General features: G+C 38.4%; 4 protein-coding genes across 13 annotated transcripts in view; 3 read left to right on the top strand and 1 right to left on the bottom strand.

The window, feature by feature from the left end:
- LOC121326184 (RNA-binding Raly-like protein) overlaps positions 1–11,832 on the top strand; it is a 52,227-nt gene extending 40,395 nt beyond the window's left edge. For 4 of the 5 annotated variants that reach the window (XM_041269380.1, XM_041269382.1, XM_041269379.1 and 1 more), the window contains 5 exons: positions 1,857–2,014; positions 4,156–4,269; positions 4,637–4,788; positions 9,270–9,323; positions 10,203–11,832. In XM_041269380.1, coding sequence (XP_041125314.1) covers positions 1,857–2,014; positions 4,156–4,269; positions 4,637–4,788; positions 9,270–9,308 — 463 coding nt within the window. In that variant the 3' untranslated portion in view covers positions 9,309–9,323; positions 10,203–11,832. Of the gene's footprint in view, positions 1–1,856; positions 2,015–4,155; positions 4,270–4,636; positions 4,789–9,269; positions 9,324–9,539; positions 9,581–10,202 lie in introns of all 5 variants that reach the window. The other variant, XR_005951432.1, reaches the window with a different exon arrangement.
- A 2,128-nt stretch (positions 11,833–13,960) lies between these two features.
- LOC121325975 (5-hydroxyisourate hydrolase-like) lies at positions 13,961–16,594 on the top strand. 3 transcript variants are annotated; one of them, XM_041269081.1, is made up of 5 exons: positions 13,961–14,065; positions 15,119–15,186; positions 15,289–15,437; positions 15,810–15,945; positions 16,283–16,594. In XM_041269081.1, exons 2-5 carry the CDS (start codon positions 15,133–15,135, stop codon positions 16,370–16,372), a joined length of 429 nt encoding a protein of 142 aa, XP_041125015.1. In that variant the 5' UTR covers positions 13,961–14,065; positions 15,119–15,132; the 3' UTR covers positions 16,373–16,594. The 3 variants fall into 3 exon arrangements, with proteins under 3 accessions (XP_041125015.1, XP_041125016.1, XP_041125014.1); XM_041269082.1 differs by lacking the exon at positions 13,961–14,065 and adding an exon at positions 14,084–14,307; XM_041269080.1 differs by lacking the exon at positions 13,961–14,065 and having other exon boundaries at positions 14,825–15,186.
- Positions 16,595–17,364: 770 nt separating this feature from the next.
- Positions 17,365–23,351, top strand: LOC121325561 (programmed cell death protein 5-like). The gene is made up of 6 exons (XM_041268239.1): positions 17,365–17,558; positions 19,845–19,888; positions 21,191–21,252; positions 21,670–21,761; positions 22,540–22,611; positions 23,045–23,351. The coding sequence occupies exons 1-6, from the start codon at positions 17,493–17,495 to the stop codon at positions 23,090–23,092; spliced, it is 384 nt and encodes a 127-aa protein (XP_041124173.1). The 5' UTR covers positions 17,365–17,492; the 3' UTR covers positions 23,093–23,351.
- A 2,009-nt stretch (positions 23,352–25,360) lies between these two features.
- ankrd27 (ankyrin repeat domain 27 (VPS9 domain)) overlaps positions 25,361–27,543 on the bottom strand; it is a 46,371-nt gene continuing 44,188 nt past the window's right edge. For all 4 annotated transcript variants that reach the window (XM_041268235.1, XM_041268237.1, XM_041268236.1 and 1 more), the window contains one exon: positions 25,361–27,515. In XM_041268235.1, coding sequence (XP_041124169.1) covers positions 27,063–27,515 — 453 coding nt within the window. In that variant the 3' untranslated portion in view covers positions 25,361–27,062. The remainder of the gene's footprint in view (positions 27,516–27,543) is intronic.

Raw genomic sequence — 27,543 nt, 5'->3', positions numbered from 1 at the left:
AAAACAAGACTACAACATACTTAAGCAAGATTAAACAAATGTTATCAAATAAAGATAATATGCAGTAACTGCTTAAAGAGTTAATAACTCCAAATGTCCTTTTGCTTTTCTTTTATTTCCCTTAGTATGTTATAATGTTCACAATGACATTTACTGGGTCTAGTGGTATTCAATTCTGGCCCTTGAGATCCATTCTAGTCCTGGTCTTTATTCCAAGCAGGTCCTGTTAGTTAATTGCTTCTTGGGTTTGATAACTATATTATAACAGTTACAAGTTACTTTAACACATTTGTAAACCATTCTAGTAATATGTTGCTGCAGTTACAGTTGCACTGTTGAAGCTGCTTTCTGATTTCTGTGTTGTTCATTAGCCATAGCCTTTTTCTTTAGTAAATGTAAATGAAGCAAAGCGGTCGTTCAGGCATGAAGCTCACGTTAACACCAAGCATATTTTAGGCGCTTCCAAATTGTTTGTCGAGCAGCTAGTGTCTTATTTGTCTTTCTATAAACGATATGTCTAATGATCGGCAAGGAAGGGATTTATCTCTTACCTCACAATCCATTGCATCCCTGCTGTGCGTTGGAGTTCACCTCCTTCTTCCCAACCTCGTGCCTGTTTGAAAAAGGAAGAATTTACAGTTACTGAAAAATGTAATCAGATTACAGTAATGTATTAGATGTAATGTATTGCTCCCCAGCACTGTCTACCTCAACATTCTTTCCGTCTGCTGCATTTAATTTTGTCTTTATGTGTTTTTATTTGGTCAACATCTTTGTTGTTGGCTCTAGCGGAAACACAGGTGCAGCAAACCCTCTCTCATCTAAAGAAAGCCAAGCCTCGTGCAAAGGCAATAACCGCTACGGCACTTGTTTCTTGATTGATCATTGTCATTATTATCATCATTAGATGCCCTTGTTCCTTTGTGTTGAAGCACAGCGCCTTGGCAGCAGCCTCTAATCCTTACCACCCATACGTCTGATTGATTGCCAGTTATTTATCTTGGCTTGGAAATCTTGATCAATACTGGTTTTAATTAAGCTGACTTAATCCATTCGCTCGCTGTCAGAGTTGGAGAATTGAGTCCTCAGTCTTGTCTGTTTGTTCAGGAGAGGCCGTACAGATAAACTCTGAAGAGTAAGAGAAAATGCCCAGTACCTTTTATTCCATGAAACTTCCGTACTGTTAAAATATGCTGGTTGATATAATACCCACCACATACTGTGCACCTTGATTCTGACATAAAAGAGGATGTTGATTCAAAAAAAAAAAAAAAAAAAAAAAAAAAAAAAACATAGGTTGTTGTGCTTCTAAGTCGTGTTTCTGTTCTTTTTATTTATTTTTTTATTACATCTTTACAAATTTTTACACTTTCACATTTCAGCTGCACCTTACATTTAGGTCTTTATTAAAGGTCTCACAAACATGTTTCATGCCATTTGGAGTTCATTTCATCATTGGAATCAGTGCAGAGAAGTAAAGATAAACTGTGCCTTTGGCCTAACTCTACACAAACCTTGAATCTTGAGTTTCTGTTCGTGTGCTGAACCTACAGGGCTACACTGCTTTTTACAACTGAACGGGAGCTTCTCTTTTCCAGTTGCAGAAGGTCCTTGATTCAGTGAATATGTAAGATTGCAGTAGGCTGGTCAAAAGGGTTGCCAAGGCCAGAGTAAGATGGATCCAATGTTCAATCCAATTCTGACTAGTTTTTCCTTTGTATAAACCCATGCGAAGCACCGAATGTGTAAAATATAACCTGCTTAATCATATTAGTTTACAATGAAGTCTTCTATTTTATCCCAGTCTACGTGTTGTTCCCTGGCGAGTCTGACTCTTTGTGTTGTGTCCTCCGCAGAGTGTATGATTACCAGCGGGTCCCAGCCTCCCTGCCTCCTGCCTCACGGGGCCCATCCCTGCCCAAGCGGCCTCGGCAGTCGGACGCAGCATTCCGGAGGAGCAAAGAGAGTCTCTCTTCGAAGGGGAGGTCAAGCAGCTCCTCCAACAGAGCAAAATGTGAGAGCCGTAACTGCCAGTGGTCAGAGACGAGTGCAAATGCAGTCAAATCCTAATCTTAGAGTTTTAGAGGCAACCTGCAGCTCAGTGGCAGACATTCTGGTGTTTGGGGGTTCATGCTTTCAGCCAGTAGCATGCTGTGACCCAGAAGACACTGCTGTGGTGAAATGGCTGATGTAGTTTTATTTTTTACAAAAGATTTGCATTTTATTACTGTGCATCTTAAATTAAATATTGATAATGACATTACTGTTTTGTTTCATAGAGAGATATGAAGGAATAGGCATAAGTAATCATTCTGGGATTATCTTGGTGAAAACGCCTCCTCTTGATAGCAGGTTTCATTCAATATATATGGATTTGTTTTCTGTTTAATAAAGGGCTAGATGATCGCAGGTACAGAAGATCGCAGCCTGTGGACCTGGAAGCAAATTCCAGGTGGTCTCTGACAAATCCTCTCTGATATACTTCATTATGTTCGATAAACTGATATTTTATTAACCAACATTTTGAAAGACTTGTTACATCAAACAAAATGATTATGTACATTCTGTTCTTACATTTGAGACATAAAAAATCTCTCTCTCTCTCTATCTCTCTCTCAATATGATATTTTAAAGCTGCACTTGTCTTGTTTTAGAAATGCATCCTTAAAAATGTTTCGCCATTTTTATAGACTACAGACTAAAAAGGACGGGTAGCGTTGCAGGCCAGGCTTGCTGGCGGCAGTAGCAGACACAGAGGTGGAAGACTGAAGTTCAGTGCTTCTAGCGCAGTTTTATTTAAGTAAAACAAAATCGAACACAAGACTTAAACAAAGAAACCACAAATACAAAAGATATTAAAGCAGGACCCAGCTATGCTATCTTGGTGCTAGGGCAACGAGCACACCATGCTGCTCTCCTCAACCCAGCCTCTTTTCTTCATCCCTGCCAAACTGCAAAATTCAAAATACACACTTTAACACTTTATTTGCAATAGAAACACGCTATTTACAAGATTATCCCCTGCCCTGCCTGCCACAGATGGAGCCTCTAATGCTAATGTTGTGCATGTACCTCCTCTTAATTACAGTAGTGTGTTTTCTTCACTGCAGAGGTGCAGGCCCTCTCTGAAGGGAACAGTGTTTGACACGGCTCTGCCTGCCCTGGAAACACGCTCTGTTGTTCCCTGTAATGACAGTCTTTTTTGGGAGAGCAGTTCTAGTAGCTCCGGGGCACTCTGAGCGGGGCCAGATGGTGCCTTCATTAGAGGTTTCCTTCTGCAGGCCATTTCTTTAATAGAGCGGAGCCGATTAGGGCCGGCAATTATACCAAATTAATAGTGCATAACAATTAAGAATTGCTTTTACTGTTTTATTATGAATCGTAATAGTTTTTACTGCCAGCACATTCTAGAGGAATTAGTTTGCCTTTGGCAAGAAGAGGCCACAAGTTCTCTACTGTGTTTTTTTTTTTTTTGCAAACTTTTGTAAGCCATGAAGGTGACAGCACTGGAAAGATGCTTAACTGTTATCTGAAGACACTGCTGTTAAGTGTTAAGGCTAAGTGTTTAATCTTTAATATGGCTGAACTAGAAGTTGGTTAAGGGTTACACTAACTCGGAGACATTTTGTTTGAGCCAAATTCAGAATGGAGCATACAAAGAAACTCATTACTGTGTTCCCTAGTCATTAGTACACAAGGTATAGCATTAAAAGAAACTGTTCACATAACTACAAAGCAAATGAATAATGGAGTCTTTAGACCAAATGTTTTGCATCATCCTATAGAATTAACTAATTTTGCTTCAGAAAGTCAAATGAAACCTGCTGAATAATGTTACGTTAGCATACTGAATTACATACCACATTTTAAATGAGACATTTTGAAATCTAACGTGAAATACTGCACTGCTAGCTTCTGGTAGACTTAAAATTTTTCCTAAAATTTTAAGTGATGCAAAACTTTGGCCATAGCTGTACTGCTGATTATTAAGGACTGGAGAGCTGAGAATGGAGTGTTTAGACTAGTGCTCATTATTAAGGTGCAGGGTGATGGCGCTGGGGAGCTGAGAACGGAGCTCTCCAGTTCTGTATCTCAGTGAGTGGAAGGATGGCAGTCTGTGATCCCTGTTGATGACTCTCTTCCTCTCTGTTGCAGTGAAGGCCGACGAGCTGCAGACCATAAAGAGGGAGCTGACTCTGATCAAGGTGCAGATTGACGGCCTCCTGGAGAACCTGGACAGGATGGACAGACAGAGGAAAGACCAGACAGGTGGGTGTGCTGGGCTGGCAGGAAACACTTTCAGATGGACAGATACATGTATCCAGCTTTGATGAAACATGGTTAGGCCATTCTTTATTACAAGTTATTGAGAATATCTAAATCTGAGGATGTATGGGGGTGTCTGTCCTTCCATATGCATGTATGTCAGACTTATATTTTTACATAAATTCTATATTTGTGCTATGATATTTTGTAACAATTTTAAGTTACCCTGGTTAAGGGAGTCTGCTAAGAAATAAATTAATAAATAAATAAATATATATATATATATATATATATATATATATATATATATATATATATATATAGATATAGAATAGGCAGTGTTGTACAGGAGTGTCTTCTTCCTCTGCAGAGCTGGACAGCAGTGCAGGGGGCTCTCCTTACCGGGCCTCAGCCAGCAGCCCCGACGGATCCCTGCCCAGCCCCAGCCATCGGCGCCGGGGCCAGCGAGAGCGGGGGGAGAGCCCGGAGCTCGGAGAGGCCAGCGATGAGGACAATGACATGGTAACCACAATAAAACACCCAGACTCAACTACCACGTATTTCAGATATTGCAATAACTCCTCTGCTGGAGGGCATTGCAGTTATTATTACCACTGAGGTGTCTTTCCAAGTGTGAAAAGAGCAATTCAGGGAGGGGTACTGCCTGGAATCTGGTGTTCTATCAGCTTTAATCCACAAATGATGAGGAAGGACCAAATAACTTCCTAAGATGCACAGTGTCAGTGAAGTTAGATACAGTAATTCCTCATAACTGATATAACTCAGGATTAGTTCAGTTTCCTTAAAGTGTATTCTTGCATTATGTATTGTTTATTAATGAACTGCCATGAAGCACTGGCCGACGAACCAACAAGCCTGCTGGTGAGTGGAACAAAATAAACACAGCACTCCATGCGTATGTTCATGGAGTTTATAATAATAATATATAATATCTTTATTTTTATATAGCACCTTACATAGTGGACCACCATCACAAAGAGCTTTACAGAGGTAGGCTGTGAACTGTGCATTATGTGGAGCAGAAGGAGGTTAAGTGACTTGCTAGGGGTCACACAGTGAGTCAGTCAATGGCAGTGGGATTTGAACTGGTGACCTTCTGGTTACAAGCCCTGGACTTTAACCATCGTACAATGTGTGGAGGAGAGAATGTGTTCGAACCTAAGTTAAACAGCTGATTCAAGGAATCGCTTGAATTAAATCAAGTTTTGCAACTGCTTAGCAAAATGGCCTAATTTGGATCAATGGGATTTGCCCAGTGTGAAAGGAGAACGTCACGGCCAAGGGTGAGGAATAGCAACAAGCAGACCCAGACTTAGAAAGCTGCAGTTTTAGTGCTGATGCACACTTTTATTAACAGTACAGGAACTTAAAACAAAAGGCTTAAACAAAAACACAACAAAACAAAACAGCAAAAACACCACCCAAGCCACGCTGTCCCCATGCTTGGACTGAGAGCACACCCTGCTGCATAGCCTCTCCCTCAACGAACCAGCCCAAACAAAGGATCTGGCTCCCTTTTATATAACATGTGGCTGAGCTTAATTGATCCTCAATTAATCATTTAAGCTCAGCCATATTGTGCACAAGGATACGGCAGCGATGGAATTAACTCCATCCCTGCCAAACTTAAATACAAAAATAAGAAAACATACACACACACAATTTACACAGACGGGGCTTCCCCCTGCCACACCCTGTTACGCAAGGTCACTGTAGCACAGAATACAATAAAGTCATTCAAAACTAGTGCTCTCAACACTGGTCATGAAATGTTGGTTAAGAAGGCACTAGCTGAAACATTTGTGTACTTGCCTTAAGTTTTGAATTTTATAGTTTAGTGTTTTAACTTTTGGACACAGATACTGACCATGTATGATAAAATATATAAATACACTTTTAAATAACAAATTTAGTCTCTTTTCCCAGGAAGAATTGTATATTTTAATACATTTCCATGTTTTTACACAAAAAAAAAAAAAATAATCCTTGCATGAAATATATAGTTCTACATCTTATCTGGTAATATATTTTTGACAAAATGTTCTGTTTGGTTCAAAATTGTACCCAAGATAATGCCCTGGTTTTGCTTGCTTGGGAAGCAATAGGTCACAGCTTTGCATCCAACGTGGATTGTAGAGCAGGGAACAGGAGCCACACTCCCCTATTGAAGGTGGCAGAATCACAGAGCTTCAAGTGCCCTTGTAAAATAAAGTATATCGGGATTGTCTAGTATTCTGGGACTCTGGGCTGGTTAAATTCTGACACTATTCTGGTGCCTGCATTGACCCTGAGGAACTAGATAAATGCTGTGCAGGTGGTATGCTGTCAACTTCCAATACAGTGCCAGCACAGTTTTAGGGTCTGTATGAAAATCAACTGCAATCTTACATTTGAAACTTCAAATAAACCAAGTGTAGAGCTTGGCTTTGGGTAAATGTCAAGAAGCCCAAATCTGAGCCAAGGTTCATGGGGCGTGTCTACCCTTATAAACATTTACCACGGTATGTTTGCAGTATTAAGCTTTACCGTGCTTTTCACATGGTTATATTAGGCATTTACCATAGTTTACCCTGGTCTGCCATATCTCACTATTCTTTACAGTGCTTACCTATGCATTACTGTGCATTACCATGCATTAATTATTTTTTATTACACTCTGCTATGCTTTTACCAAGGTTAACTTTTATAATCATAGCTTCTGCCTTTCCATTTAATTAAATGGAATGAGACGCCAATCCATTGCAAAATCCGTATCCTGAATCACCATATTCACATGTAAATATGCAAGTGGGACTGGCAGACCCTGACAATGACCTGCAAACAATAACTGAAAAAGATGTGAAACTACTGCAGCTGAATTACATGTGGTGTTTAAGTGAATAAGCACCAAATGATGTTATTCATTTAATCATGGTCATGGGTTATTAACATTGCAGAAGACATTTATTTCTTAATTTTATTATAAATCATGAATGAGAAATTAACCAAGGATTTATCATAGTTCAGTATTTCTTAGCCCATGTATAGATGCCAGCCCGTGTACACACAGCTGCACAGAACAATATTTATGTTAAACAGTAGTTCATGGGTATCATCTTTTTTGTGATTTACAGTGTAAGTATGTCATGCTCAGGGTGTCTATTGTTATAACAGAAATCGTTTTGCACGGTTTGAGCAGCCAGAACTGCTCAGCTTTGCTTTGCTCTCCTCTTGCCCAAACTGCATAAGATGACATCACCTCTGTCAGTGAATACGTTGTGTGTAGAGTGTCTCTTATTGTGTAGAAAATGTCCTCTTCTGCAGTTTGGGTGAGAGGACCCTGAAGCAAAGCTGAGCAATTAAAATAAATAAATAAAGCAATTGTGATTGGTTGATTTCTGATATGCGATTTATAATAACAGTAAGAGACACTACACATATGAACAATAAATCACTTATGTTGATGTTCTGCACCTATGTGCTCACAAAAAGCAAAATATACCATAGGTTGCATTTCCCATTACTGTACTAATTTCTTTCTCGATTACTAATGTTTTCAACAAAATTAATTACAATCACGATTTCAAACCTGGCACAGAGACCAGGACAAGAGGACACTTGTGGAAGTTGAGCAGAGACAGGTTCAGGACCGAGGGCTGGAGTCACTTTTTCACGTAGAAAGTGGTGGGTGTCTGGAAAGGGTTGCCAGGCGATGTTGTTGCTGTGGATTCACTGGAATCTTTCAAAAGCTGACTGATGCAGTTCTGGGATCAATTAGCTGTTTCTAACTGAATGGCCTCCTCTCATTTGTAAATGTTCTTATGTTTATAAGACATTTAATTTCCACAATGGATGTTCACATAGTAACACGTATACTTACAAAGACACACACACACAAAATGGGTAAGAGTGTCTCACTGGGTATACCCTGAGGGAAACCATATCTAATCTAACCAGTTCCAGCCCAGCGAAGGGAGACCTGTTCTGTGATGAACTACTTTAAGATTGTGGGAGACACAAAAAATGAAAACCCCCCCAAAGCAACCGTTTGCCTTGTCAGGCTGGGTTTTATATATAGAACATTATTATTCTGTGGATCAGTGGTAATTATCTGTAATTTACTTTCAAGTACATTTCCTACCTGTCTGACACATTAAGTACCTTCCATTAAAAACCTCTCTTTACTGTCGGGGAGAATCTTCAGCATCAAGCAAGGTATTCATTACCCTGTTTAACTAGAAAGCTATACCTGAATCTGGGGGGCTGGATTCTGTTGTTCTGCTGAAGGACTGTAATGAGTTTAAACAAGCAGCTAAATTGTTTCCCCCAGAGATCGACGGACAGGACTGAGCAACCCACATCTTGTTTCTAGTTTGATTTTGCTTACAACTGCAGTTTTGCAAGTTTTTGTTTTCATCTTTTTTTTTCAAACTAAACAAGCAGATCACTCTGATAACAACTTTAACTCTTAGTGGAGCTCAGAACAGATTTGATCTTAACCAATGCAACTAGGCAAGCTGGTTAGTCCCCACCTAAAAAACTGTGTCCAGTTTTGGTTACCTTGCCACAAAAAAAAAAAAATACATTATTGCACTTGAGAAGAGGACAACTGTATGGACTTAATGGCATGAGATATGGGGAAAGGTTAAAATAATTAAATCTAGCCTAGAAAAAAGAAGGGAAAGATGGGACTTGATTTATAAAATCCTAATTGTTATAGATAAAGTTAACCCAAGTCACTGCTTGGGTTAACCCAATTTAGTACAGATAACAGAATGAGACGGCATACATGGAAACTGAGTACAATGAAGTTTACAATAGAAGGCAGGAAGTACTAAGATCTAAAACACTTGGATCATTAAAAAACAATTCTGCCCTATTAAATGAGCCCGGTCCTCGGTCGCTGCCTTCTGTGTTTCCCAGCTGTTTCATACTCAGATCGCTTTGCCAGCCTGCCTGGGCCACCCTGAGTTGACTCTCTGTTCTGCTTCCTCCTCACCCAGGTTAATAACCACAGCTCAGACCAGGAGGACACCATGTAAACACATAGAAATCAGGTGATGTATGAAGACCTCCCTCTACCTGGACAATGCATTGGAAACACCTGCCATATATAGCACACCCTTTGGTGGAAACAGGCTGTCCTTAATATTACTTTAAGAATCTTCATAGTCATTTTAAACAATTAAATGAATATTAAGCAGCTATGCAATAACTTAGAAACACACTTGTAGGCACAGTAACTGACCTTGTTTTTGGTTTGCGGTCTTCAGATTGGGAGACCTTACTTTTGCAGTCGTCAGTACTCTAGCAGGTAATTACAGCCCGTGTTGGATAATAACACCTAATTTGTATACTGTGCATGGTACACAGTACATGGTCCTATATTATTATCATAAGTTGGTTTAATTTAATTAATTAACAAGAACCCTTCTAAAAGTTTCCACGGTAAAGGTTGAGTGCTAATAAGGCCTTTTTCAGCCCACAGCTAGCTTGGAAAAAAAAAAAAAAGTTATGTCAATTGATAGTTGACAGTATGATGTCATGCTTGTCTTCAGCTCATTTCTATAGCACTGTACATGAAACTTGGTTAGGCAACCTGTGGGCCTTTACATACAAAGGGTGTACAGCACAAGAGATAGTCCTGCGATACATATAAAGTACCTCTTAAGACAAGAAAAAATCAGGTTGCCAAGCAGGTTCCAAACACAAAACTACAGGAAAGGGCTTTAGACGAGCATATTGCCAACATATAAATGTAACGTTTTCCAGCAGATTCAAAGAAAGGAGACTGCGTTGCTTGGTCATTCCAGAGAGAACTGAGGAAGTGAATAATTGAAATAAGACAGCTAGGTGCTGATGCTTTTCTGTTAAGCACAGTGAGGACCCCCCTAGGTCTCTGAGTACCTGTCTGACCTCACGCTCTGTCTTTGCAGCGCACAAAGGAACCCAGTAACGGAACAGAAGGAAAGTGAGCATCATGCAAGGAGGTCCCTGCTTGCAGCGAGAGCTTAGGCCCTTATCTACCAAACCGGTCTCCAAGGGGAAGAATGATTGTTATAAATTGCTTGTTCTGCGTATTGATTTTCCCTGGTGAATCTTTTTGGTTATAATCTGATAGTCTGAGCACCTGACTAGGATCCCCATCCCTTTTAATGTTAAAATGTGTTTTTAAGCAGCTTGGCTTTCAATTTTTAATCAATTGCAGTTTAACAGCAAAATGATTTTAGCAGCTAAGTTATTATGGTATGTACAGCTGACTCTGGGGGTATATGGTAATGATCTATACAGTGGAGGATTTAACCATCACTGACTTTTAATTCTATAAGAATAAACAAAGTACAGAGGAAAGGGAAATTTGAAGGTGCAGGTGTAAAGGTCCCTGCCACTGTTTAGATCACATTAAAATACCGTAGACCCTCTTACTGTATGGTGTTAGTGTCTCCTTGTCCAAACTTTGATTTCTGTCAGTAAAATTGTGCATGAGAAATATCAGCTGTACATATTTAGTTAAGCAGGAAAAATATATTTTCTTAACAATTACAATTTCATTCCACAAGAATTTTACAGCTGAAAAACGTTTTTTGGGGGGGGGGGGGGTTTGGTTAGAATATAAGATATACTGGAATGTTTTTGAAGACGGTGGTTTGATTAACTGGTTAATTCTTGTAGTAAGTTGCTATACAGTTATAACAAGTGTTTTAATCGTCCATAGGGGGATAAAAAAAGAGAAAGTTGCTAAAACATCCAAATTCAGAAATTTCAATTGAACCGTTGCCCCCATTTATTTGGCATTAGCCACAAAAAAGTTTGACTACTAAAGTAAGTAGCTTTTAAACATTTCTATTAATATTGTATGGTTTTTTTTGCAACCATTCAGAGTAGTTCTGGGTTCTGTTGCTTCAGTGTTGAGTTGGGACTCTCCAGACCAGGTCAGAGCCGGGTCAAATCAGATTTAGAGAACACTGGAGAACCAGAAATGAAACTACTCAGAATTATTGCACACACCATAACACAGTAAGGGAAATAAAAAAAAGGACATTTGAATCTGCTTGCAATGTAAGTTTCTACTTCAAATTTAGTTACCACTAAATATTTCTTCTCCATTAATAACATGGCAGTCTGCAGTAAGTGCTTTGAAAAATGTACCAGGATTGAAATGTACTGCCCATATCATTGGAGTTTTTACAGAGGACATTTCTAGAAGGTAGGGCAGCAAACAGCAAGAGAAGAGAGCACCAGAGCATTTCCCTTCCAACAGCAGTGTGAGAGTGTAGTTCTGAGCTCTGCAACAAGGAAGGACGGGGAGATCTTTGGCCAACCCTGTATATAGTCATCTAGCCTGATTGTATTGGCTTTGCTGGGGTGAAGTGTAATAATATTCAGAAATATTGTAAACTTTCTTGTAATCTGTAGACACTACTGTACCTGATTTTATTATTGTTCTTCTGTTTTTGTATTTATTTATTTTATTTTATTCACAGTGATTTGGTAGATTCTTTTTTGTGTTCATGAAATACTGAATGAATGCAGAAATGCAGTTAGTAAAGGTATTTTCTTATTGATTACCAACCTCTCCATCTGGTTTTGTTATTGATGGAACGCCTGGCTCTCTCTTTTTTTTCTTGTTTTATTAAAAGAGCCACTGGAAGGGGTTTTGCCTCGCACTGCACAAATCTTATTCTGACAGATCTATTAGTTTTACATGTATAGTGGGAACGCTATATGATAACTCTGTAAGTGTGTATGTGTGTGTGCCCCTTTCCCAATACAAAGGCATATTTACAGTTTTAAATCAATCCAGGAAGCTGAATAACAGTCACAAGCTTTCATACATCCATACAATAATAATGCATGTGCTCTACCACATAAAGGATGGCTTGCAATAAAGGCCATTTTGAACAAGCCTTTGCAGGTTTGTGTACTAAGAAGGAAAAATGGAGTGCATTACCTGGGCTCCTGCTAGGGTTGCCACCACCTGAGGTATAAAAAAGTTGAACCTCCTAACGGAAGGGTGCTGTTAAAAGTTTAAACCCTCTTTAAAAACCCTATGTACATCCACAGGATAACAGTCATAATATTGCTAATATAGGACTAACAACATTAATAATGTGGGTCTATTGCAATAATATTGTATCATTATCTAACCTGTGCTCAATGTACGCTGCTGGCATTGTGGTGTCACTGCAGTTATGGACATAGCTGTGGAAGCATAAGATTAAAACTGTGATTTTTCAGTGTCCTGGGAAGGCATATTTAAATCCTGGGAGAACAGGGACAGGTGGCAAGCCTGGTTCATTTGTGAGCCAGTCCAAGATGGTGGACAGGCGTAGCTCTGATTGTGGAACCACAACTAGCACATGGATTTCTTAACCATCTTGATCTAGCTGTTCATCTGAGTCCCTTCCAGTACCACGGCCTGCACACACTGTGCACTGCCTATTTCATTTCTAGGTGCTCCTCTGGTGATGGGGAAAATACAGCTTCCGACTACCTTGTAGCCCAGTAAACTGTATACAGTAATAGGCATGTAACATCCTTTTTTCTATTAACAGTCTTTGAGATGCCCACGCCAATGTCAACATGCCTAGTATTATTCACCCTGTCCACACAGCTCCTAGGTGCCATATTTGCACATTTTGTAGATTATTCTTTAAAGTGTGTCTGCATTCCAGCTCCAACTCAATTATATGCCCATATCTGTCGCAATGTGTGTTGATCTAGCAGTAGCCCACTTTCTCAATGGAACCCCTTTCCCAATTGAACCGCATGTGGTAAATGGGATGTTAGCAGTCATTGGGTGATGTACAGATTCACGGAGAACAGTTCCTGACCCAACATATCTGAACTATAATGTTCTTTGTTGTATGTAATTCCATTTTATAAGGACATTGTGGGCAAAAGGCAATACTTATTGCAAGCCACCCTTTGAAATTAGAACACATACTTGGGTTGGACAAAAAGCTCCTTATTGTTTTTTTTCTGTTAATCAATTTCTTTTTATGACTTTATTTTCACTTTGCCTCTGGTGAAGCCTATTTTCCTTGACTCTGAGTCGAACTCATTACTTACATTATCAACATTACCACATTCTCATCTTCTTCCAACATCAAGACCCTATACAACTGTTTATATCTGCTCTCTACAATGCAATCTGCAACAGGACATCACACAATGTTTAAAGATAACCTTTATGTTTCAGGTTTTTTTTAAATTACAATTGATATATGTCTGTAAAATAAAACGAGACAATAATGTCAATTGCCATTAGAAAAGTAAATAAAGCTTGTATTCATGCAACTTAAGCTACAGTACAAGCAAAACTGACAAGTTTTGTGTAAAGCAACAATAATAGGGCACAGGGCATGCCCATAAAAAAAAAAAAAAAAAAAAAAAAAAAAAAGAAAAAACAGTTGCACCGTCCAAAAACATCAAAACACAAAAACAAAATTATATTACAGTATGCAATGCAGATTGGTAACAATACAGTACTATAGTAGACTTTGGGCATTTATGTAACACAACCTCTTTGTAAGCGATTTTTTAAGAATTGCTCTGGTGAAACAGGTATATGACCCACGGGTTTTAAATTTGTATTTATTTATTTATTTCTCAGACACGGCAGGCAGCATTATAGAGCAGCTTGATATACTGTTTTCTATGGTACGTACTGTAAGTCTCTACTGCCACCTACAGGTTGTTGCTGTAAACAAGAAAATATGACTTCTTGAACAACCTGGATGCGTACCTTCAAACGCAAATAAACGAACAAATAATCAGGCTGCTGACGAACACGGAGGTAAGGGCTGCTTTCTGGGTTGCCCCATCTGCTGCATTGACAAGCTCATCGCCACTACGCTAATGTTTTGACAAAAAAAAAAAAGACTTTCTGTATTTGCCATGATGCAGCGTGGTAATCAAATTAGCCATAAGGAAATTTCAGGCTGTCCCGAGCGCACTGGCCCTAGGCCCACAGTTGAGCATCGACGCTAATCACTCAGAACAAGCTTGGAGAATTCTAGGAGAAGACTGTCGCAGAAGGTGGTGTAAAGGAACCTATTACATTTACAATGCATTTTGGCACACCTAATATCCAAGGCTTTTTTCATTTTCGATTAAATAAGTACATATTTGCATGTGAAGAGCTCTTAAACATTTAACGGATCTTCTACTTTAGAGCAGTGTTTGTAAAACAAGTCTGTTAGATAAATTTGGGGGAATTTAGGCTGGCATTTTTGGGCCTTAGTTGCTTATTGCAGTTGCATAATAAATAGAAAGATAGCACAGGGGTTCTTTACCTTTTGGTAAACGTTGCTACCAGTACAAAGTGCAACAAATATAAATCTGCTCAAAAGTACTGTAAAAAGGCATCTGAGCAAGTGAGCTCATGTTGAAAATATTTAGAATTGTAAATATATATATAATATCAAAATGTAAACATTTTCATGTGCCGTACAAACTTGTTTTGGACTAATACCTAGATTTCCCATATTATAAGTACATTAGCACAGTAATTATGTTTAATCATGGTTTTTAGCATATGTGCCTGTTTTTTTTTTTTTTTACTCTGATTACTACACTTTGCTGTGTAAAGGTTAAACATCATTTAACCTGGTAAACCAGTTTTCTGAAACCAAGCCCAATTTCATGTAAATCAGATCTGCCTTTGGAGTCTCCAGCACTGTGGTCTGACCAAGAGAAGTCATCTGACCAATCCCAGAGAAGCAGAGCAGAGCTAATCTCAAATCAGGTTAAACACTCAGTCTGGAGCTTTAGCATAGAAAGCACAGCTCAGTGGAGTGAAGAAAGGGCACACGTCACTTTGACATTACTTTTACATTTGTTTTTAAAGTGGAACCTGTTTTTATGAGTGTGTCCCGCCTGTGCCATATTAAGGACCATCTTCAGCCAGAAAAAAAGGTACACATTTTTAATTCAGTCTTGTGATGTCAAAAATGTCCATTGTGATTTAATTATTAAAGATCGTTTTACTGTTATTAAGTCTCGTTTTTTATACTGTAGCTGGAAACTATGACACAAGTGTTCAGAAGTCCCTTGACGACCCATGTGTTAAACACGACCCAGGGAGCCCCTGCAGCTAACATGGCCCTGAGTCTGTACAGACTAGAGGGGCCTCCCGATCTACAGGATTGGAGACCACTGACCTGTGGGTAGGTCATTCACCTGCTGAATAATGTTCTTTATCCTATAACATTAAGTCAAAGCATTGCAGTTCAACAGTTATTTCCAACCTGTATTTTTACTTTGAATTTGGTGACTGTATTAATTGATTTGTTCTTTAAATGACCATAGATTATTCATAGTTTTTTTTCTCTGCTAACTGCTGATGGTTACTGTAATTGTATGTCAATGGAGATATGGAATGTGCACTATGTTTTTTTTTTTTTAAGAAAATATCATGAATGCCAGCATATTTGAATGTTTGAATTTGTGTATTATCTGAGTTTATTGTTGTGTGCAGTAGACAGAACTTCATCCCAACAGTAATGCACTAAAGCTGGACTTTCGCATTTCTAATTCAGGATCACCAATTCTGATGGCAGATGTCCAGACCTAGTGCGTCCTGAAACTTTCACTGCTGGGACGTATAAGATGCGTTTTGAAACTGGAGATTACTGGAACAAACTTGGAGAGATTAGCTTCTACCCATATGTGGAGGTAAATGTATTTTATTTTTTATTTTGATAGGCAAAGGTCAGGGTACAGGAATGTGTCAATACCCAGATACAACTAAACTTTGATTAAACGCTACCAATATACACTACTATCATGTACTGCGACAGTTGAAAAAGGCAGAACTATTAGATGTTCTTATTTTGTGACTGCAAAGATGGTACCATATTTAATACATGATTCCTGAACTTGACAGCTTTTAATTGAAAGTGAGGTTATTAGGTACTATATTGAAGTATGACATGTTTATACAAAATGTTTAAAGCTAGGCTGATGGTTAAGAAGCCAACGTTTATAACACTGCTGTGTCTGTTTGTTGCAGATTGCTTTTAATATAATAGACCCTTCTCAGAAGTACCACATCCCTCTGATCCTCAGCCAGTTCTCCTACAGCACATACAGAGGCAGTTAGTGCTGAACCCTGGGGGAACGCATGGCACAGGTGCTGAAGCAGAAGTCGACCAGGGCAGAGCCCCCCGGAATTCAGACAGTATGGAACCTACTGACAGACTAAGCTTGCAGTTTGATTGGGCAATCCTCTACAGTGCTGCATTTCTGACATCCTACTATATACAGTACAGCACACATTCATTACCTGACAGATTTGTATTGTAATACGAATAAATGTGTTTGGCCCTGATAATTTATGTGGTCATTCTGAATGTCTTTATTCAACTATTTATTTGTTTATTTATTTTTTAATTCACATTCATATGGCCTGTGAGGTGCTTTAATAGCTTCACCATCTATTGCTCCTGTGTATTGCTATCGGTAGAAACAAATGTAATTGACACTTATTACCAGCAGGTGTCACTGTTTAGTGAACTAAAGTCACATTTTGAAAGGAATAACAGAAACTACTCAGAAAAAAAAGAGATTCAACATATGTGTCCCACAAATAACCTGATCTGGTTATCCAAATTGTCAGTTTCCTCGTCATGATATATGAGTCATTCTCAAATGTATTTTAAGAAGAACCCGTCTGAACAACAAGCGCTCAATTCCTTGTGTACCTGAAGGGGTTAAAACCAGTTTTGTAATGGATTTACTTTGCTGGTGAGCCGCTAAGAGTTGAGAATTGGATCACATTTATTACCTACACACACATGGGACACCATCGTCAATGCAAGAACTCTATCTCCCAGCAACCTTTGCAACTCCTTTCGAGCTGCAGTGTCACCTATCAGTCCCGTAATCAGCTGTCAGAAAATCATGCTGAAAAAGCAAGGGACACACAATGATATATATATATATATATATATATATATATATATATATATATATATATATATATATATACATATCACTGACACCGCCAGCTTATCGTGGATTTAATTTATCTTTGGGAACTTCTGTTCACAAAAAGGGCTTGTGATCATAGAGATTGTTTTCGATTGGTTTTCCCTTGGCTTCATGTTACCGATATATTTCGGATTTCAGTTAACGACTCCGAGAGGTGGGTCTTGTTTCAATTTTACTCCGCTTGACGTTAGTGACTGAAGTTTGATTTGTCTGTTTGTCGGGATACAATAATGGCTGATGAAGAATTGGAGACTCTCAGGCGGCAACGACTGTCCGAGCTACAGGCTAAACATGGGGTAAGACAAAACAAGAGAAAGATAAACGCGCTCCCATTTTCTTTATGTAGGAACATTGAATTCATTCATACAGGAATGGTGTGCACTGAGGCCTAAAGCAGCTAAACCACGCGTTATCACATACACATACACAGAACAGATATATATAATTAAACATTTCTTAGGCGATATTCTCATATATGTAATTAGAGACATTACATTACACAGATTAAGACACAGACACATTCCCGACTTGTTGTCATAGACTGAAGAACCATAAATGGGCGGACAGAATGACAGTCAAAATTTTGTGATGTCTATCTGTTAAGTTTATCCGTCAAAACAATTATTCTGCTTCGACACTGCCACTTAAAGACTGAAACGTACAGGTTAGAAACTAGAAAATAATAATAATAATAATAATAATAATAATAATAATAATAATAATAAAAACACTGGGGGATAACAAGCTTAAAAACAGTCACAGCAATCTCTTCGAGGTGTTAATGCCACTGAGCTGCATGCATACCGCGCCTCTGTTCCAGCATTGTACAGCTGGATAAAGAGTGAGTAGGGTGGTGGGACAGCCAGCAAACCTCCAGAGCCTGTGTATTCAACATAGGCATGTGATGCCAAATCCACAGATTTTACATATGATAGCATTATGTAAATGATGCATATTGTAGCTGTATATTTTTAGTTGGCCTGTATGGGATTATGGATGTTGAGAGATTATATATAATTTCATAAACAAAAGATTTAGCATTTGCATCTTGTAATTGACCCTACAGTACCACTGAATGAATCATTTTGAATTCTAAGCATGTTTATTCACAACCTCAATTTAATTGCAGATGCATTGGTAGGTTAACCAGCATTGAAGATTTCAGGCAGTAATTACTCTAGGTTGGTTCTAATGTGTAACATTTCAGCTACTGTTTATGTAAGGCTACAATATAGGCCTAAAGGAGGTAGTGTGGTCCAAATCCCACTGCTCTCACCAAGTCGCTTAACCTCCTTGTGCTCCATCCTGCGGATGAGATGTTAAATCAGTGTCCTGTTGTAAGTGACTCTGCATATAATGCACAGTTTAGTCTACCTCTGTAAAGCGCTTTGTGATGGTGGTCCCTTATGAAAGGCATTATATAAAAATAAAGATATTTGTATTATTATAAGTAGGACATCTGTTTATAATGTTATATTACTATGGCCTAAAACATGTGTACATAACACCCAGTGTCATTATTAATGTTATTTAGAAGACCCTTCATTTTCTAGTCTTTGTTCACACCTGGGTACTGAATGGCTCAAACTGTCCTGTTTCAGGTAATGTTCCAAATGGACAAGGTGTGAAATAATGGATTGGGTTTTTGAATGATCCTTTAAAAACTTTAGCATGTACAGTGAAGTTATATGCAAACTGTCAGCTTGGCTGCTACATGTGACTTTGAAGTATAAGACAGTTAAGCTGTTAAAAGTGTACAATAGAAATATAAAATAATTCAAGAAGCTAGCAACCATTAACACATGTTAAAGTAGTGATTGGTAACTTCCCCTGTCAAGCATCTATCTAGTAGTTAGCAATTGTGCTGGCTTCACACGCTTTGTGGCATAATATAGAAGCCAGTGTGTTGGAAAGAGGCAGGGGGTATCAAAAGATGAAGCTGAAGTCAAAATGCTGTACCTGTATATTGCCTAAAGAAAAATGTAGATTCATTGTTGATATAACATGCGTACTCCAAACTTTAGCTGCTTTTTCAAACAGATAGGATTCTATAACATATGTGGGGAAAATGCATTTTCTTCATTAAAACCCGGACGCTTCAGGCAGCAGTGCAGTTGGCAGGATTTCTGAGTTCCCATGACCCAGCTGATTGTGAAATGGCATTTGACTTGACTGAATTGAAATCAAGTAGACAGATGTTTTGTCTGTTGCCTTCATAGGTTTTGGATATTGCCTATTATCAGTTCGTTATAGCTTTACCCTGTAAGTGGATTCCTGAATGTGTGTGTGTAGTAGCTATTTTATGTCCAGCTATGCTTATGAAAGTGCTGATGTCTGCTTATATTGACAACACTGGTAGAAGGGTCAGGGGTGGAACCTGTGTACTGACTGCTCCCTGGCTCTTTTTCATTGGAACTAGGGTTATTTGCTAATAATCTCTCGCTATATGACTGCAGAGGGTTATTTTGTCTGTTGTGTTATGCCTCTATGTAAGTGATTAGAGCTATACTGCAGTATGCCTTGTATACGCAGCATCAGCTAGGTTAACCTAAGCAAGTAACAATCTTCCTTCTTGTATTTAGGATACACCCCAGGATCAGCATTCTCAGCAAGAGGCGAAACGGAGGTAATAGTTGAATTTATTGTGTGTCTTTTTTTCAAAATGTATTTTTCAGTCTGCTAATTCAATGCTCTGTGCACCCGGGAAGTTCAGTGTAACATTTACTCACACCTAGTGACAGCTTCCTGGTGCAAGTCATATTAGTGCTGAGGTTACGGTAAACATCTGGAAAACAACCTCACCGATCAGACTCCTTGTGAGGGAAGCAGCATGCTGCACTTGCTGACGGGAGTCATTTGAAGATGTGCTAATGCAGTGGTGCGCAAACTTCTTAAATGCTCCCCCTTTTTACCATACATTTAGTTGCCCCCCCCCCCCCCCCCCAGGTGTTTTTTTTTTTCCCAGATTTCATGTAAATCGTGTATTTTGTCCTAGATTTAACTACAGAAACCAGATTTAGCTAAATACATAAGTGTATAACAAGTTCAGCATTTAAAGTCAGTCTTTAAAGGCATTATAAAGAACATATTTGGCGACTTTAATAATTTAATTCTCATTGGTGTCCTTTTTTTTTCCTGTGGTAATCTCTGCGTGAGTGACAGTCTGACAGTCTCTACCTTTTACCTTATTTCTGATTGGTCCATTGCGACGAGAATAGAAGTAAAACAAATATTTCGCTTGCAGTGTGCATTGCTCCATTTTAAATCAGTAGTTTGAATTATTTTTTATTCGCTCTCCCGCTTTCTTCTTGTCCGGTGTGCATACCCCTTTAACATGCAAGCCCACTCCCATTGATGCGTTTAATTTGCCATTGTATGCTCCAGAGCTGCGCTTGCATTCCGACTTTTAAGAACGACTTTAACATTTATTTATTTAGCTAAAACTGGACTTGGTTAAATCTAGGAACAAGTATGTGATTTACATTAAATCCATGGGAAAAGGAAAAAAAAAACACTTGTCGCCCATACATGGAAGCTGCCATTTCGGCACTGTTCCCTGCAGTTTCACTGACACACTCGCCACTTTAAATATAATTTCCCCGGTTCTACAAGTCCTAGAGTAATCATCAATGGCTCATTTGAATGGTAAGAACTTGCAAAATTAGCTGTCATTTATGTATTTATTTAGAATGTTCTATCCTTTAAAAATATGTTTTGCAGCACTGCCTCTAGTCATAGTCGCACCCCCCTTACTGACTCTCTGTGCACCACTGTGCTAATATACTATAGCAAGCCTGCTATTTTTGCTTACAGCAGCATGAGAGAATCAAATATTACTGAAACGGTCATACACAGTATTTTTTTTATTTGTTCTGTGGGTAGAAAATAGAGCATTGTCTGTTACTGACACATTTTATTTTATTTACAGAGATGCTGACATGAGAAACAGTATTCTGGCTCAAGTTCTTGATCAGTCTGCCCGTGGTAGATGTAAGTATACAGTTTAATTGTTGTCTTTCTAAACATTTACAGCACAGGCTACAGTTTTTCATTCATGTCCTTCCACTACCACTTTATTTAAAGCCAAAAGTATTCTCCCAAAAGTTCTGTTCTAAAGGAATATTGCAGCAAAAGCAGTGTTCATACCCCCTTCCTTTTTGGGTGTATATTGAGTAGTTCTGAGTACCATTCATCTTTTGTTCTGTGTAACTCACTGCCATGTTGCTTGTTTTTAATATTGGGACTTTTCAACTCTGCTGGCTCCACCTGCTCTGTGCTATAGTCAGTGGAGCTGGTCGAGTTCAAAGGTCACAAGACTTGTAAATACACATTTGTAACTCTGAGGCAGAGCTATGACTCGTCTTCGAGCTCTCTTTATTTCAAATGTTTTTTTGGATTCCCTTCTAGTGAGTAACTTGGCACTTGTGAAGCCAGATAAAGCCAAAGCCGTGGAGAATTACCTCATACAGATGGCAAGATGCGGACAGCTTGGAGGAAAAGTAAGGACCGGTCTTGCTTTGAACTTGGTGCCATTCCAACCGTTTACACCACTTCAGGGTTTATCCCATAAAGAACAAAAAACTGCACCACCTAGTTCCTAGTTTTGTGCCACTATTCAGCCAAACTTAACTTTCATAGCTGAAAAGGTAGTTTCAGACTTGATTGCTTTATATGGGGAAAGAATTGCATCTTCATACGAGGTCATAATGCATTTGAGTCTTCCATAGGTATATTTTAAATTAATCCATCCCCATATGAGGTTCACATGCATGAAAGGGTTAAACATGGAGCACTCCTGGAATGTGGAAAAATGGCAAACTGTTAGGATGTGTGACATAACTCATGCTTAGTTATTTTAGAAATACAACCCAATTATTATGTGTGAGATTATGATTTGCATTGTACTTGTGTATGTTCTGGGGAAAATGTATTAAAACGGTGATACATCTGAAAATTGTATTTGAATGATTTATTGAATACAGTGTGACTATTTTTTAATCGAACCATAGCAACTACAAATGTAAATCTAGAGAAACAAAAAAGCCCACGATTATGTGTTTGTACTGCCATAAAGCTGCGCATTCTTTGAGGTACAGTTTAAATGTTTAGGCTAGGATGTGTTGGCAGAGTAAGGCTATATATTGGGAACTGCTCGAAGGCAATATATTAAAGTGTTAGGCCATTATTTCTTACAGTATTTGTGGTTTTCACACCTCTCTGAATAATTGTTTGAAGCATTGCATTTTGCTGACATCCTTTTTTTTTTTTTTTTTTAAGATTTCAGAACCAGGGTTGATAGAAATTCTTGAAAAGGTCAGCCAGCAGACGGAGAAGAAGACAACAGTCAAGGTAAGAGTGAATGAACTGATCACTCAGCTCAGTGCTTCAGTGCTTTTTCATACATCTGGAAAACTGCCAAGTCAGATGTCACAAAACATTATTTAATTGTTGAGAGTACGATTCTGGGACTATATGCAGTGGCTGTCCTTCCTGTCTGTATGTCACATGTTCCATTTTTGCATTCTTATTCATTCTTATTCTGTACATGCATTTCCAGCCGTGGCGGGGGATGTATACTACTGTATGTTGTTGAAAGAAAGCGTCACTTTCAAGTCAAATATAAAAGTAATGCATTAGTAAATTTAAACTACACTTAATGTAATCATTTTATGTATTTTTTCTTACTGATCTCAATCAGAAGATTTCTTTTGAAGCAAGTGAATTCCCAAGGCTGTAACAGGTGTTACAGTAATGTGTGCTTTGTTTGTTTTTCTCTTTTCAGTTTAACAGGCGAAGAGTTCTGGATTCTGACGAGGAGGGCGATGATTAAAGTTACATTTGGTAACTGCTCAGACGGATGGTTGAAAGTGTCAGAGAAGGCTGGTGGATGACTGAAGCTTTTGTATTCTGTTGGCAATTCTGCATGCGGAGTGTGCTCCAGGGGCCAGTGGCCCTGTCCATTTCCTCGGAGTTGGAACTTTGTTAACTTTCCTTTTCATGGCGATTGACCCTTTGCCATAAATAAAATGCAATAGTTGTTGGTGCTGCAGCTGTGTTTTTAGAGACTGCTAAATAAATACAGCAGCCAATTTTAAAAGTCCCTTTGTTTGTTTTTAAAAACAAAATTGCTATTTAATATATATACTTTAATTATAATTAAGGATACACTGCACTAGATTCTTCACCCCAAGCTGACTGCAAGATAATGGGTGTGTGCTTATGAAAAGTCTAAACTGTGGTCTAAAAGTGATCTTAAAATCCTGGTGATTTTTGCTTTAAATTGGGAAATACAAAAGGGGGTTATACAGCACTTCACAGGGGGAAAAACAGCATTACAGAATGTGCTACTGGACAGGTTGCTGACTCTGTCACTAACAACACTAACCAACTTGATAGAACTACAGCAACCAAACTTAGAACATACATCTAGAAGACTGCAAATAGATTGTGAATAAACTTTGACATTCTTTAATGTGAGTAACAGTCTGGGGATACAAAAAAGGTGCTTGTCAGTCATTTCCGACGTAGAGATGCATCTTTACTTGTATATGCAGCTATACAAGAATCTAGGGATAAATGAGCCTCCAGTGGATTTTCATTTTTTAACCTCTGCACTGAACCCATTGTTTTTTGTTCCCCCACAACTCTAAAAAACAGAATTCCCAACACAGTCTTTGCATGACAGATGGAATAACATGGATGGTCTAGTTGGGGTTGAGGGGTGGCTGTCCTGGCAGTAAGTGCCATTGTCCCTCACATATCATAAGCATGAGCTTTCAAACTGGGAGCATGTGCAGGCATGTGACACAAGAGGGCAGTCAAGGGGTGATGTTTGGATATTTAGTTGCTGTCGATATAAATTCTGAGCAAGTTGCTTTGTTTATCCTTGTGGCTAGCGTTTTGTATCACTCGCTGTTAGCAATCAGTCAGTTTTGCAATACTTGAGCTCTGTTCACGAATCATTAGCTAATGAGTTGTGTCAAAGTGTTTTATGAATAAAATAAAGTTAGCTATTTATGAAACTTACTGTTAATGAAACCATCAATAGGACAAAAGTTTCAGATGAGTAAATCAGCTACTTCTGTCAAACTTGTGTGTTCACTTTTTTCTCTGAATACATTTCAAGTAACGGTTGAATATGCCTCCCATCAACAATGAGTGTTCGGAAACTTTTTTTTTTTTTAAACTTTGGCGTAAGACATGACACTACGTTCAGGTGGTTGTTGTCCTAATTGATTACAGTTTACCTGTTTGTTTATTTCTCAGTAATGCTGTGTTTTCTTTTGCAGTGATCTAGGGCATGTTAAATTGTTAAGTTGAAGCTGAAAAATGTTCATCCTAGAGCATTCAAAACAGGTTAGTGCTGTGGTCAGCATGATGCATGTACTGTACAGATGTTGGTGTTGGATGAGCCAAATAAAACACAAACTAGAGTTTCTGTTGGTTTGCACTACAATCGGAATGTGTAAGTACACCTTTTTTCTTGTAGTGTACAAAACTATCAGGACATCACAATACAGACAGATGGTTTAAATAGCACATTAATCCAGGAGTTGCGTATTAATCGTACCAGGTGTTTCATAGTACTTTTAATTGGTTATGTGTCGACCACATAAAAAAAAAACATACCATGTGTGGCCTATTGCTGCATTCTAAGCACTGAATTAAGAAAAAAATGATATACATTATATAACTCTCTGTAAAAGTGCTTCCTATAGTAGCTTCTGTTTTAAACATACTCTTGATTCAATATATGGCCTCTCATCCTACTCATACACAGCCATGGTTAGTTTTTAAACAATTGCAAAAGGATACAAAAGCAAAATGATCATTGTACATTTTCATTTAATTATATCCATTTTAACAATTTGGCACAAATGAAATAAGGCACATTCACTGCATTAGAACAATTAGTTTCCCCCAAAAGAAAATAAAAAAGACAATAAACATCTAAGCAGAAGTGTAAAAAAAAATGTGTGTGTGTGTGTATATATATATATATATATATATATATATATATAGACACACACACACACACACACACACAGAATCAAAGTAAGCTGATAAGTATTTTTCATAGTGAAAGGGCGGGACACAAAACAATATCAAACTGCAGCTCTTAATCCAGTAATCCAAGTGTATAATTCGCAGAATGCTGTGCATTCAGTACACCCGTAACATTGTGAAGGGACTAGCCTTTTCACTATCTAAGCAGGGGCGTCTCATCACTTTCCTGTGTCGGCCAATGTGCTACACTGGCACCGAAGCTGGAAGCAGGACTGAAAATGAGGTACAAACTATTCTTGTTAAAAATGTTAAATCCAATTTGGATCTCGGAAGTCACTGCAAGCTTTTGAGATCCCAGAATTCAGATACGACAGGAGCAGTTAAAATAAAGCCTTTACTTTGAAGGTGTTGCGTTAGAAGACATTCTTTTCAAAACACTTGAACTACTGGGGCCTCCATTCACAAGGACTGTTAAAGACCTGTTTGATTAATTACATTTGCAATTTATAAAACTTTGAGTAAGAAGTTTTGTTTTTTTAAATCATTTCAAAATCATCCTTTCACCTAATTTTAAGAATTGTACTGCGAATATGGGATCCAATCTGTTCTTTTTATTTTTAAATCTACAGGATTCCACAGAGTAGCCTTGTAAAATCTGAGATGCAACTAAATAGATTGGGTGACTATGTTAATGCTTATAGATGAGCATTTTTAATATGCCACATGAAAATAAACATAAGTGTCTATAACATGCTTTTGTTTAAAGATAGAATTGTGACAACATTTGTAATAACTGAATAAAAAGGAAAACTTTGTACATTTTAGCCCAATAAATTCAAATTATTTTCTTTTTTCTCTTTTACATAGTGGCACCAATCCTATTGCTGGTACAGGAAGCAATGGGCAGAAAGATTATCAGGATCCCACACTAGGATATGCACGTCCTTTTGCGGAGGCTTGATATTAAAATGAAGAAGTGCTTTGAGTTGTACACAATTTACATATTCTTTAATGATAAAAAAAAATGCAATTTAAATACCTTTTTATTATAACTTACTTAACGACTTCTTTATACAAGACACATACAACCATACTGACTATATGAGTTGGTTTTGATTAATTAAATACAATGTGGTATTCAACCTAACCTTTTCAAGACTTTGGTTAAATTATTATCAAAACTTTCAACACTGCAGAAAAATAACTCCACTCACCAGCACACCACAACCTCTCTGAAGGTATACATCATTTTTTGTATGATCTATTTTCATATAGACACTTCATTTAATAAAGGTGACAGATACTGAAATATGACATCCAACATGTATTTTCATGGTCAACAAAATATATATTTGGTATACTAAAGAAAACGTTGCACATCTTGCTTTCAGGTAGTGCTTCTGGGTCAAACATGCCCGTCATTAGGGCAAACACCCAGTCGATTAATGACAGGAATAAAGTATTTAAAAAAAGAGGTGAAACGCTCCAAGTGAAACAACCAAGGATGCGAAAACAACTTCCTTTAGCCTAGTATATTACCAGATCTTACTTATTTTTTAATGAAAATACTAGCTTCCAGAGCACAACTTTCTTTCAAAACTGACATGACGTGGAGACCTGAATTGTGCAACACTCATTTATAGAATTATTGTGGTGGCTACAGCAACTTTAAGCATTGTGATTAGGCTCATGAAATTGACACTTCTAAATTACCTGTTGAAAATTCGCCATCTAGACCTTGACTTTAAAAGGTAGTTTGCTTGCTGGGTCCGATGCAATGGCGTTCCCGTGGTTTAGTGGCCTGTCCCTTGGAGATCTGCTGCCTGCTCTGTATTAGAGTCTTGCTGAGAGGCAAGGCTCGCAAGGGACGATGACGATTGCTCCTCACTGGAGTCTTCTTCAGAAAAGCTCCCTGGCTCGCTTTTCAGAGTTAGTTCTTTCATTTCCCGTGGCCTTATATCAGCACAGTTCATTCTCTGGTTTGTATTGTGTGTGTGGTCGCACGTGTTTGCGTGCCCGTTGACTTTACGTGAGGGGTCAAAGAACTCTTCCGGCTCCATGCAGTTTCCCCCTGCGTGGTCAGGTATGCGCTCCTCAGTGACCGTGTGGCTGCGACACAGGGTTTTAGTCCGAGCGCTGACAACCTTAGTATTTTGTGTCACTTCCCCTTCAGTGGTCGCTGTAAAGGGCTGATCTATAGTCTCGGCACGTCTCAGCTTGGTTTTGTCAGACTTCTTTATTGGCAACTATATGAATAAATTGTGAGCCATTGTA

The sequence above is a fragment of the Polyodon spathula genome, chromosome 13 (genome assembly GCF_017654505.1).
Source record: "Polyodon spathula isolate WHYD16114869_AA chromosome 13, ASM1765450v1, whole genome shotgun sequence".
NCBI lineage: Eukaryota > Metazoa > Chordata > Actinopteri > Acipenseriformes > Polyodontidae > Polyodon > Polyodon spathula.
Note: the sequence above shows the minus strand (reverse complement) of the source record. Positions and strands in the feature narration are given on the sequence as shown.